Source organism: Procambarus clarkii, chromosome 75 (genome assembly GCF_040958095.1).
Source record: "Procambarus clarkii isolate CNS0578487 chromosome 75, FALCON_Pclarkii_2.0, whole genome shotgun sequence".
Taxonomy (NCBI): Eukaryota; Metazoa; Arthropoda; class Malacostraca; order Decapoda; family Cambaridae; genus Procambarus; species Procambarus clarkii.
This window is the reverse complement of record NC_091224.1, coordinates 25,871,180-25,884,281: the sequence shown is the minus strand read 5'-3', so window position 1 is coordinate 25,884,281 and position 13,102 is coordinate 25,871,180. Positions and strand designations below refer to the sequence as shown.

Below are 13,102 nucleotides of genomic sequence, written 5' to 3'. Positions count from 1 at the left end.
AGCCTATCTTACAGACACTGAATAAACCATTATGACATTTTCCTTTCTTCAAATGTGTTCAATATTTATTTTTCATTTGTCTTATAGCAAAAGGTTCGTTCGGTGGTCGGCAGGTAGGCTGCTCCATGTTTCTTACATACAAAAAACGTAAATAATAAAAAAAAAATGAAGAATTTTGAAAACCAGTACAAATGTCAAAAAGGTTCGTTCCGTGGTCTACAGGTCGGCTGCTCCATGTTTCTTAAATAAAAAAAAACGAAAAATAAAAGAACTATTGAAACAATTTGAAAAATGGACAAATGCCATAAAGGTTCGTTCAGTGTTTCTCGGGTAGGCTGCTCCATTATTGAGACGTAAGTGACAAATACAAAACAAATGGAACACATTTGAAACAAAGAAAGATTGTCATAATGGAGCAGCCTACCCGACAAACACTGAACGAACCTTTTGTTATAACGAATATGAAAGACAAGGGCTGCTGGCTGGGTTAGTACTGCGTGAGCAACCATTTGTAGCACACGTGCCTCTGGCTCTCAAACACCTGTCCCACACGGTGTTGAAAGACTGTGCTCAGTCGGTGCAATTCAGACCCCTATTGTTTGAAGAACATAAGGGTCATAACATTGGTGAAGCTAGGTGCAATAAGGGCGTAACACAACGGTCGGATGCCAGTGATGCAGCACCTATGAGGATGATACAGCGAGCGTATCCAGTTGTAGCTCTGAGCCCCACCCTTGCCATCTCCAATTTATATAGATGATACATAGATGAATCGTTTTCTGCGTTCAATGATGACGTATCTGATACAAGTAGCATAGATGAACAGTGTTAGTGGCTTCCATGGTGGTGTTGTTCATTGATATTTTCAAGAATACCTGAATCTCTTCCTGACTGATGGACACTCTTTGAGGCTAGCTGAATCTCTTCCTGTGTCGGACCTTACAAAGCGATCTTTTCAAGACTACCTTACAAATTGAGCTTTTCCTATAATCGTTTCAATACTACCTTATGCTTTACAAGCTTGGCTACATACCACCTACAAGTACTAAAGCCAAGGGTGCACACGAGTGCGTTATTTGCAAGCACACAGAACGATGAAACAGGAAACGAAAATCTATCTGTAGCTGGTGCAAGGAGAGCAAAGTCGCGCTGTGTACCATGGACTACTTCGTTGACTATTACGCACCTCCAAAGTACTGAGTGTGTAATACTGTGTGTTACTGTGTAAATAGTATGTGAAACTGTACATATTGTAATTTTAGTGAATTTTTACCACGTAATATTGTGACTAAACATTTATTGTGGACACATTACTGACACATGTATCACAGTTTCATGGAAAATTATGAACATTCTACTGTATACATATTGTAAAGGTCACAAATATGCATCATATACGATAAAAAAAACAAATAAAACCGCATTGGAAATGCATAGAAAAAATATTTGAAAATATATTTGTGGCAACTCGCAGTGCTTGAATGGCCTGCGCAACCGTGTCTGGGAGCTTCACACACGGGCGACCAACTCCTGATGACGTCACAGCGCACCTTCTCCACGCCCTCACACCCAAAGTAAGTGGAATTTGGTAATTATTTTTACATAGACATGTTCAGGGATGGTAATTTATCATTTTGCAAAGAAAAATTATATTTTGGAGAACATTTGATGTCATGCACACTGGGGGAATTTCACAATAAACACAGTGCATCACACTGGTTACATGGGGCACACTCATTTTGTATGACGTCCGTTTCACATGACGAACATGGAACGGATTAAATTCGTTATGCGAGGTACCACTGTATTATGTTAATACGCTATGAAATTATACAGAGCACTATATATTAATTTATTTGAGTATTTTACCCCGATATTAAACATTGACAACTGTCACTGTATTATTTTTTGTCTTAAAAAAGATCCTCTTTTTTTCTTAAAGCTCTTTAGCAAACAACTGTACTAAAATGTCTGGTTTAACAACTGTACTGCACACACAGGGAAAAGGGGATGTGCACACCAGCATATCACATTTATTAGTAATGTATATTGTACGATTCAAAATTCCTGCGGGTACACGGAGTCCACGTCCTGTTCCTCAGGACTCGCAGTAAACAGATGCCATCTTGAAAAACAAAATTATCTGCATCCCTCCTGGCTGTGAGATGCATCCCTCAGTACTGCCAGAGTGACCAAAGCTGGTGCATGCAGCTGCAGCTCACAGCACAGCCTCATTATTAAGTGGCACCACACCAGCATTTAATAATGATAAATAAAATAATGAACTGCAACTATTTTGCAATGCTAAGTGTCATAGATGATCCCGACTGCAATAAAAATTATGTACAAGGTGCAGATATCAGTGAACACAATACTAGTTATGATGTTCACAGCAGGAGGTAGACAGACAGCACACAGATGAAGTGTGTAAATCTATACATCATGCAATGTGACCTCATGTTTCTTTAGAAAAAAAATTTGAGGAAAATTATTCATATTCATGATTTAGCAACAAAAATCTGATGATAATAGCAGTAGGAGACAAAAATCCCAATACATTCTGCACAGCAATCTAGTCATTACAGCAATAAATCCCAACAATAAATCGTGCTCAAACTTACCACATCCGTGTACCTTTGTGCACATGGTCAACATTACAAGCTACAACCCAGTGCTTATTGTCCAAATTTGTAGCAACTATGGTTGCTTCATGGTAAAACTGATGGCCAGGATTCAGTGGTATCACGAGATAGGTCTTGCGTGGTGTTGTCAGGGCTATGTGAGTGTGCTGGCGCTTCACTATTTCATTCCAGTCTCCCTCCTTGTCCAACTCAATAGAGGTAGGGTAAAAGGAACTTACGTAGCGTTTTCCAGTGATTCTCTGAAAAAGTGCATTAAAGTACGTGTTTTATACAAGGATAATTGATTGCTCGACAAATAATACATCTGACACCAAATAAACAAAGTAGACCAAGATATATAAATATGTATTAAATTATAGTAATACAAACAAAATTACAACATTTAAAAATACACTCCAGTTTATCAGGAGAGCAGACAGCAAAGTTGATTACTATGAAAGTTCCATTTCGGATATGATAGTGCATTGCTTCACCAATATTAATAATGCAGACCTTAAAATCCATTATCAAAAAGACGAGGAGGACTTCACTCAGGTTAGATATTCGCTCGCATATATATAAGGAGCTGAATGACATTTTCCACAAAAACTCCCTTTTGTTATTATTTATCACTTAATTTTCTTGATTTATCTTATAGCAAAATATACAATACATTTCAGAATATCCAAATATAATAATTTTATGCATATAAAGAAGAATTATAAAAAATTATGAAAAATTAATATGTTCACGTAACTTTTGTAACACAAGCTGGTCTTGAAAAACAGTTATAATGCAGTTACAGTGCAGTACTGTCATACCATCTGTTAAACCTCTATAGTCAACCTGAACTGACCTTGAAGTCTTCAATGCCCACGGTTAATGTCATGGTTTCGACTACGAACTGTAACTGTGCACCAAAAACTATCAGCCCCAGCCAACAATGATACACAGATCATTGGTAAATAGCTTCTAAATACCTCACCCAAATTCTCAGGCTTAGAAGGTTTCAATATTTTTATGTCGCTTCTCTTTCCACACTGGCTCTTCATGTTTCTCACAGACTATATGATTTCCCACTTCTGATCTTTTTTTGTCAGAAACAGCACTAACACCAATATCACAGTCCTCTGCCAGCCACTTGCTTTCCCATCTATGATCATGTTTCTCTAATACAGTATTTTGGCCTTCTTATCCATAGTACAGGGGTTCCTCATATCCCTGTCAGATATACCAATGCCATGTTCCACAGATGTGATAATATGACTTGGAACATGAAGTTTCTTTCTTTTTCTTTCTTTCTTCACACTTTCCTCTTTCCATCACACTGGTACAGATAACCATCTTGTGGTGAACCCTCTGTCATGCCAGTGTTATCTTCTCCTTATGGCAACTCGTCTACATATTATGCCTACATCTTTGAGTGTGTGTTCTTTATCTGCTTAACAATTTAAAAGATTTTTGTCTGCACAAATGCAAGTATCCTTTAGTCAACCACAACAGTAATCTCATGTTCTACCAGGTCATTTGCTACTGCTGAGCTCATCGGCGAGTTCTTGCTTCTTAACACTGCACCAAACCAGCTGAGTTTGACACACCTAATATTTTGGCAATGTCTCTGATCAATATATTCTTATTTACCAGCCTCATGATGGCCTGCTTTACTGGCATTGATGAGTCTTTCCTTCCATGTTAAGGGACAACAGCAACAGACTCCAAATGCAAATGCCACTCTAATTCTAGTACTTTTTGTTATCTCTCCTGTGTATGAACTATTGAATTACACAAATGACCAAGATATAGCCGAGCAGCCGTGTGTATAATGATTTCTGCTCCTTGACAATGGAGAACTATGTATATAAGGGGTTTTAAATCCAACATGGTTCACCTGATTTAGATGTAAATATTCTAAAATTAAGTAAAAGTCTGCCCTTTAACCTTATAGGCATTATTTTATTTCAACTCCAATGCACTGGAGTACAGAGCCAAAGTAACTGTCACTGTCTAATTACTAAATATTTATTAATATTCCCTGTATCAACTTCTTTAATCCATTTGTATACAGTATTTCAATCATGTCTCCCTTACTCGTAATCTTTCTAGACAGTGTAAACTAAACTTTCTAATTCTCTATCTGGGATTAACTTTGTTGTCCTATGCATACATTCAAGATAAATAAAAATAAGAGAATAACAATAGATGGCTTATTGCCAACACTGCCAGATATGAATTCCACTACCCTATTCATCTTATTTTGAGCATAACAACTTAGACTTTTTAATATACAAAATAAGGCAAATAGGATAGAGATTCATATCCATGAAAAAGTCTTGTAAAGGAGTGGTGTATTGAAATAGAAATGTTAATCAGTTGACACAAATTCAAGTAACCCTATTAAGTTAATTTGTAATGAATCGGGCAAATGCTGGAACGTACTTGCAAACTAAAATAAATTTATGCTGCACACACACTTCTCATTAGTTTTTCATACGAAGTGACATCAACTACATTATTTGGTTTGAAATAATGTCAGTGTGAAAGAAATATGCACACTGACAAAATAAACAAGGCTAGAAAACACATTATGACCACGATAAACGAAATCGTACAAACCTTTGCGAGATGATACTCAAAAACATCAACAATGTGCTTCCTGTCAGTCGTGAGACTCAAAGTGCTTTGATCAATACAGTCGAACAAAGCTCGAACTGTTGCTAACACCAGCTGTCTGCACCAAACAATGGCCTGGTGGTCAGTAGTCAACCAACAAGAGGGCACCTGAAAGGAATATTAAATGTTTAATAGCAAAATATTGGAAACCAAGTCTCTGGAATTGTGTTAAGCATCACACACACAACACCCTGAGGGATCATTAACGTATTGTTGATAAAACTGATGATTGGGGACCATTTAAGGTAAACATTTACTTTTGTGATGCTATGAACCATGAGAGTAGTGGAGTGTAGGATGCACATAGGTCTCACAAGTTTCCTACACTAATTGTTATTGATGGCAGAGTGGATATGGTACTGGGCATGTTATTGGTTAATGCCCTAGTTGCACAGGTTCATAACTGAGGGATCATTTGAGTATCGTTGATAAAAGTGATGCTTGGTGATCATTCAAGCTAAACAAACACCCCCTCCTCTCTCTCTCTCACACACACACATGGGGCCTCGTAGCCTGGTGGATAGCACGCAGGACTCGTAATTCTGTGGCGCGGGTTCGATTCCCACACGAGGCAGAAACAAATGGGCAAAGTTTCTTTCACCCTAAGTGCCCCTGTTACCTAGCAGTAAATAGGTACCTGGGAGTTAGTCAGCTGTCACGGGCTGCTTCCTGGGGGGTGTGTGTGTTGTGTGCAAAAAAAAAAAAAAAATGTAGTTAGTAAACAGTTGATTGACAGTTGAGAGGCGGGCAGAAAGAGCAAAGCTCAACCCCCGCAAAAACACAACTAGTAAACACAACTAGTAAACACACACAAACTTACATTAGAGGTAACAGTGGCAACATCAGCAAGAGGAGTAATAGTGTGAGATGTTGGCACTTGCACATCATTTCTACCACCTCCAACAGACACCAGAACAACGTCTTTTAAATCAAGTGAGCGTTCCATAATCCAATACGTGTTGACCTGAAAAAATAATAGTTAGGAAGAAGGCAAAATAACAACAGTGCAAAATGAAATTGCATTAACATGATGCATCAATGAGAAAATCAGTAGGAGCCATAAGGAGAATTTGAACCCCCTACCCTTCCCTCCCTTGGTACTCCCAAACAAATGCTCTGGACCACTACCCCACAAACCCACACCACATGGGAGTACCAAGTGAGGTTTAAATCTTCCTTGAGGCATCTACTGATTTTCTCAAAAAAAATTAATAATAATAAAATTATAATGATTGTTAACAATAATAATAATTATGGTCAATAATAACAATATTTAGTTAGTAAATAATATAATAAATATATTATTAACGATCCTGTATGATGTTTTGTTATCATAATATCTGTTGACAATTTTGAGTTCCGCTACCCTTACAGCTTGGACTGTGGCTAGCCTTTCCCTATGATTGCCTAGTCTGTGAGGTTGTTTGGTTATGTTGTCCAAAGGCACACACAGCCATGACAATCAGGCAAATTTGGTAACTAACAGAAACTTACCCAATTCTCTCTTAACAGGTTGCATTGTTCTTCCAGCAACATTTCTTATATTTGTTGGCAGGAGACTAAAGAATCATGATCCTCTAATGTTTACACTGCAGTCTCCTTGTGATTATGCCATGCCAACTTTTCACTGGAATTATTTTGCACTTCTTACCATATCCCTCATTCCAGTATGTTGTAATTTTATTGTGCAGGTTTGGAACCTGACCTTCCAGTATCTTCCTTGTACGTATATATTAGGAGATATGATTCTCGTCTTCATTCCAAGGAGTACAGTTTGAATACTTTTAGTCATTACAGTAATTTAAATGCTTCATTGGCCATATGCATGCAGTGAAAGATCTCTGCACATTTTCTAGCTCTGAAATATCGCTTGCCTTGAAAGGAGATAAGAGACATGAATAATATTCCATATAAGATAGCACCAGTGTTTTGGTGCAGACAATTAAAGAGATACCACCAAGGCAGTATATTTCAGAATACAGAATATTATAATGAGTTCAGGAATACAATGACTGTAAGGAATAACGTGCAGTAATGAGTACAGTACATGGGAAAAGGTACAAAAAGGTCTAAAAGAGCCAGTTAGACTGCGGAAAGGTCCTTTGATTATTGCTTCTTGGTTCGTTCAGCCAGGGTTCATAATTTTTTTTTCTGAATGTGGCTGTCCATTGTTGCTTGCATGCAATCCGAGCGACTTCAGGGGGTCACATTGTTTCTCAGTCCGGTGTCTTTAGTTCTTTGTTCCATGTCTCTTGTCTCAGCCCATCCACAGGTCATACACTTTAGCCAGCCTGCAGTCTACTCTCCTGCCCATGACATTTTGGGCTTGTGGCTTTGGCAACTTTGTCCCCTAATATGTTTTGGGCTGATTTCCAGGCTCTGGGGTTTTGGAGGTCTAACAAGGTCCTGATGGCTTGTTACCTGGTCAGTATTTCCAGTCCTTTTCAGGCTTGTGTTGCCTTGGGTAGAGTTTCCCATTCTAGACTCTACCCCTTTGGGAGTTTTATCTTTGCTCTCCTCCTCTAGTTCATCCCATTTTCTTTTCTTTATGCTTAGCTAGCAACAGGGAGCCACCATTTGGTCCCTCCAAAAAAACAGTATTGAATGTGAAGGGTCTCAATGGCTCCTTGTATCCTCCATTCCCTACCAGGTGCATCAGCTGGCTTTTGTTTGGCTCATGAATGAGGTCTTTTGACAATGGTGAGATGGCGGCTCCCATGATGCTGCCATCTGGCCACCTGGGTGGTAGTCGGCTGCTACTATGGAATGTATACCAGGATCAGGGACGGTTGAGGGCCTCAGGGCTAACAACATTACAAGCCAGGCATGACAGAATGGATCTCATTGAAACCTTTAAAATACCGAATGATTTAGAGGATGTTAATTCAGACAATTTCTTCAAAAGGTCAGATGTAACACAAACAAGGAGCACTGGTTCAAGCTCAGCAAATCACAATGCAGGACTGAAAGCAGGAGATTGTTTTTCACCAACAGGAACATAAACCCATGGAACTGCCTACCCACCAAAGCTGTAAATGCCAAACTGTTAAATTTTAAAATCCAGCTGGAAAAAATCATCAGGGCAAATGGGGGGGGGGGAGATGAGGGGACCTTTGACAAGCCGCCAGCTTCTTGTTCTCATTAAGGCCACTATTGTATTAGTGACCCTCAGGTAAATTCAGGTATGACTTAACTACTGGGTGGATAGCTGGCCGAGTCATTTGAAGCATTGTTTATTTACTTAAAAACAAAACAATAACTTTGTGAACCTTGCCATTGTCTTATGCTTAGCAAATTTTCTGAGGATTTGATTCTTTGTTGAGGGTGATCAAGAGTCCCCTGCTCTCTGTAACTCTCTGAGGGGGCCAGGTTTTAACCTTTGGTCCCCAGTAGGCTTTTAATGACTTGCAAGGACTGATGTGAGTTATAGGTGTAGAGCTATCTTTGGTGTGGCTAGCGATAGAGCCATTGAGGCCCCCCCCCCCTTCCATCCAGAAAGAGGCCTTTCATTACATTCAATTTTTTTTTTAACAATTGTTACGGTGCCTTCTCCTATTTCTTTCGTTTGCCCGCTTTAAGAGTCATATTCAGCTCTCCCTACTGATTCTCTGAGGTTCAGGGAGTCTATTGATATATGTGGCGACCAGACCGGCTGCCAGTTAAGGGAGAAAGTTACATTATAAGTTGTAAGTAAGGGGAAATTGGCACCCTGATATAAAATGAAAGAGTATCCCCTACTGCAGATATGACGTTTTGGAAGGGACACTAGCCGATCGCGGATTGCCGACTTAGGTCGCGGGCGACCAATCAGGGCCCGCGATGACGTCACCGAGTGCCCCAGGCGGCGCCAACGTCAGAGTTGACCTGACCGTGAAGGCGAGAGGACGCACCTCGGTCAGCTCTCAAGGATTTGAGGCTCTACAAGCCTTTCTTAGTGGATTAGAGCTGGCTATTGCAGCCCATCTTATGTATTGGAGACCCCGCGCTTCTAGGAAGCAAAAAAGGAACCAAGTCTATTGAGCAAAAGAGTGCCAAACTTGGAAAATACTCGGCGACGACGCTGGGCGGCGACGCTGGACGTTGAGGGCCTGGAAAGGTGTGGCGGGCAAGCCTAGCTGTGACCGGGTCACATCCACTGAGGGTTTTGGAAGGACGACACCGTTCCTAGGACAAGGAGCAACGCCTTGTGGAAGGGGCGAGTGTGGGAAAATAGTGATTAGCTCAGTGCCCATCGATGAACCAGGATTGGGGTAGTTGAATCTCAGGAATTGGAACGGCGACAACGCGAAGGCTCCACGACACCTGAGAACCTGTGGAACGTTCCTGGATCGTCAAGGATCGACTCAGGAAGCGTGGGAACCTCACACCATCGAGGGACAGGCGTCGTGAGCCAGGAATGTAAGATCATTTTCCCTCCCATTACCCCTTGTGTGAGTAGGCTAGTTAGGCCACATATTTACTTATGTATGTGGCAATAGGACATTAATACTTTAGTAGTAGAATAGGCTGCAAGGCAGCTTGTGTCCAGAACTGTCAGAGGGGACAGTGTGTATGGATGGCAGGACAGTGAAGAAGAGGCGCCGACGTGGTGAAGAGGCCCTCCTGTGAGAGAATGTGGGACTCTTGTCTTTCTGCCCAGTTGAAGGAGTGTTGGAGGTCGTGGAAGAAGAGGCTGACGGTCTCCAGACTTATTATCCTTGTTTTCATATTCATGTATTACTTGTGATTGTATGTGTGATCATGTAATTTGCATCAGTAAATTCACACTTTTATCATTGTGTTTAAGTGTGCCTCCATTATAATATTTCTCTATGAGCATACACGAAGGTTATCATAGTACCACCTAGGGAACACTACGTTCTCTATAGAAGTTCTTATTGCCTGGAGAGTGGTAAGACAGCACGGACCTATATAAAAGTGTACCCTTAGCCATCCGATCAGTATCAGTGCCTGAATGGTGGCAACTAGTAACGTGGTGGCTAGAGAGAGGTAAAGCCACACAGACCTTCCCGGGAGAGTACCCTGGGCCGACAGTCTAGTAGCAGATCTATGGGAGTAGCAATCTTCTGGCTACAAACAATATATAATACACCCACTGAACTGCATTGCTGGGGTGCAGATATAATAACCCAGCTGGCGACCTTGTTAAGAAGAAGATAGAGAAGACAGGCGGGAAAGGAGTTCCTGCAACCTTTTTGTCTGGCAGGCAAGACTCAGGGAGGTTATGGTTATAAGGTAAGCCTGAGTCTTCCTTCACTCCTCCACGGGTCTAGGCCGGAACTGTTAACAGTAGTTTCCCCGTGTTTGACTGAAGGGCTTCCAGGGTGAATCAGTGGCACCCCTTTTGTGGTGGAAGCAAAGACCTGCGGAGGTGGGCATTGTTGGTCCTCTCCTGTGTGACCAAGGAGACTCCGGTGAATCCCGGGAGTCGGAGGGGCTGAGTATTCAGCCTTTTGAGCCCCTAGCAGCTGAGTGCTAGCAGAGCCCCGGCCCACTCCCCGTGACACAATCTATTGTATTTTTTGCTTACCATTCCATGTGAGCATCTCGTTATTCACTATTCTATGGACTTACTTTCTCATAAAACTGCTCAAGATACTGGTCCAGGACAACTACTGGACGGGTGTGTGGTGTAGCCTGCGTAATGATGAGGGACACTTTGGATGGTGTTACCGTATTTATTGTATATACCGCTCTGGCCACCATACCTCCCTGAAACATTACAAAAAAAATAGCATTGAACTAAATGACTATTTTACCAGTTGAATAATAGTCAATTATGATAAAGAACATTTCATATTTAGAATCAAAGACAGATACTGTACAAGCAATCCCAGTGAAACTTATAGATAGGTCTCAAAATGCTTCCCATCTCTTGCTCTTAGCAAGCTACCAAATTTAATAGACAGACAACAATAATGACATAGCACTTGACAAAGTAGGTCTGCAAAAAAATTTTGGAATCTCATATATCTTATCTTTAAAATCTATCATTCAAAACAACTCAAATGTCTCATTTCAATGAGACATTTGATTATGCACAAATGACAAAGACTCAGAAAGGAACAAGCATTAAATTAACATTTGAACTTTAACCCAGAACATGCACCATAATATGCAAAGCAAAGCAAACACCAACACATGTCAAAAAAATTAAAGTGCTAAAAACTCAAAGTCATTCATGCAATTCAGTAGCATTGTCACTTATTGTTGTCAATAGTGTCCAATTGTCATGCCCAGGAAGCCTGTTAATGTTATTGAAGTCTCCTGAGACTTCAACTTCTCCCGAGTTGCATCCTGGGAAACTGACCTTTCCCAGGATGCAACTCACAACATTACATTAATTCCTAGGAATCTATTGACTGCTAAGTGAACATAGGTATTAGGTGTAAGGAAACATGCCTATATGTATTATCTTCGATGGAAATCAACACCCGAGACGATTCAGTTTTGATCAAATGGTGCCAAGCTGTTTAGGCATTAAGAAAGGTTACACTCATGAAGTACTAAGCTATAGACCAGTGACATTAGCATGCATTAAATGCAAATACTGTGGCAAATACTCAAGAAGATATTTATGAAGCAACTGGAGAGGACAAACTTTGTAAACCAGAGACCCCAATTACTTTACTGACAAAAAGTCATGCCTCACTAACTTGACAGTGTTCCATGACAGAGTTGCCATGATGCAACAAGAGAAGGATGAGTAGACTGCATTTTTTCTTTGTTATCAAAAGGCATTTAATACTGTTCCTCACAGAAGACTAGTATACTGTCCAAGAGAAGCAATCCGAGATAACTGGAAAGATACTAAACTTGGTCAGAGTACCTGATAAAAGGGGAACAGACAATAACAGTCAGACATATGTCAGGCTGGAGGTATGCCAAAAACAAGGTCCTTTAAATCTTAGTCCTATGCCCATTGCTGTTCCTAATCTATGTGAACAATCTAGCCTGACGGGCCTGACAGCTGAGTGGACAACACTCGGGATTCGTAGTCCTAAGGTTCCGGGTTCGATCCCCAGTGGAGGAAGACCTTTACAAACTACATGAGTGAGGGGGAAAAATGGCTAGCCAAGTCCAACCTCAGCAAGTGATAGGTAATGAAGATAGAAAAGGTGACAGGCATCTGGAAGGAATCTATACCGTTAAGGAAGAAACACCATAGGAATCAGACAAAGATGTACGAATGGATATAATTCCAGCACTACCACCCCTCCACCCCACACACACACACACACACACACAGGAAAACATCGGCATGTAGATTTTGCAAACAACTTAACCTAAGCTAGACCAGTGCAGCACCACATTTCCTTACCCTGACAGTTGCCGTATCATTAGTGGAGACCAAGTAAGGGGAATGAAATCAGTACTAAAACATTGCTGGAAAGCACTGTAGTCACTGAGGAGATAAAAAAACGTCTGATGTAACTAGAGACAATAAAAGCAATGGGGCCAGACTACATATCACCATGACCACAGTCTGATGCAACAATAGCAATCTCACCCTGCACAATGCGCATGTAATATCAGCCTGAGTTCGAGCCCTAGGGAGGGAATAATGATTGAGTAACAATCCTTAACTGTTTTTACCTGTTCATTCAGCAGTACATAATAGAGAACTGGATAGTTGACCTATTGGCAGATCATGTTATAACATAAACTAGTAGTGTGGCTTGAGACAAGATGTGGGAAGGGAGAGCCTTAAGCCTACTAAACTTGTGTTTGATAGTCAAGAAGATTAATGATAGAATTCGAGAAATAAAAGGCCGAGTAGATTGCACACGTCAATATTTGCAGACAATGTA

At 40.6% G+C, this 13,102-nt stretch overlaps 1 protein-coding gene across 2 annotated transcripts in view; it reads right to left on the bottom strand.

Moving 5' to 3' along the window:
* Positions 1 to 13,102, bottom strand: part of PGAP1 (GPI inositol-deacylase) — a 56,268-nt gene that overhangs the window by 31,549 nt on the left and 11,617 nt on the right. For both annotated transcript variants that reach the window (XM_045764264.2, XM_045764266.2), the window contains 4 exons: positions 10,866 to 11,003; positions 6,112 to 6,255; positions 5,235 to 5,399; positions 2,622 to 2,881 (listed from right to left, as the gene is read on the bottom strand). In XM_045764264.2, the coding sequence (XP_045620220.2) occupies positions 2,622 to 2,881; positions 5,235 to 5,399; positions 6,112 to 6,255; positions 10,866 to 11,003 (707 nt within the window). The remainder of the gene's footprint in view (positions 1 to 2,621; positions 2,882 to 5,234; positions 5,400 to 6,111; positions 6,256 to 10,865; positions 11,004 to 13,102) is intronic.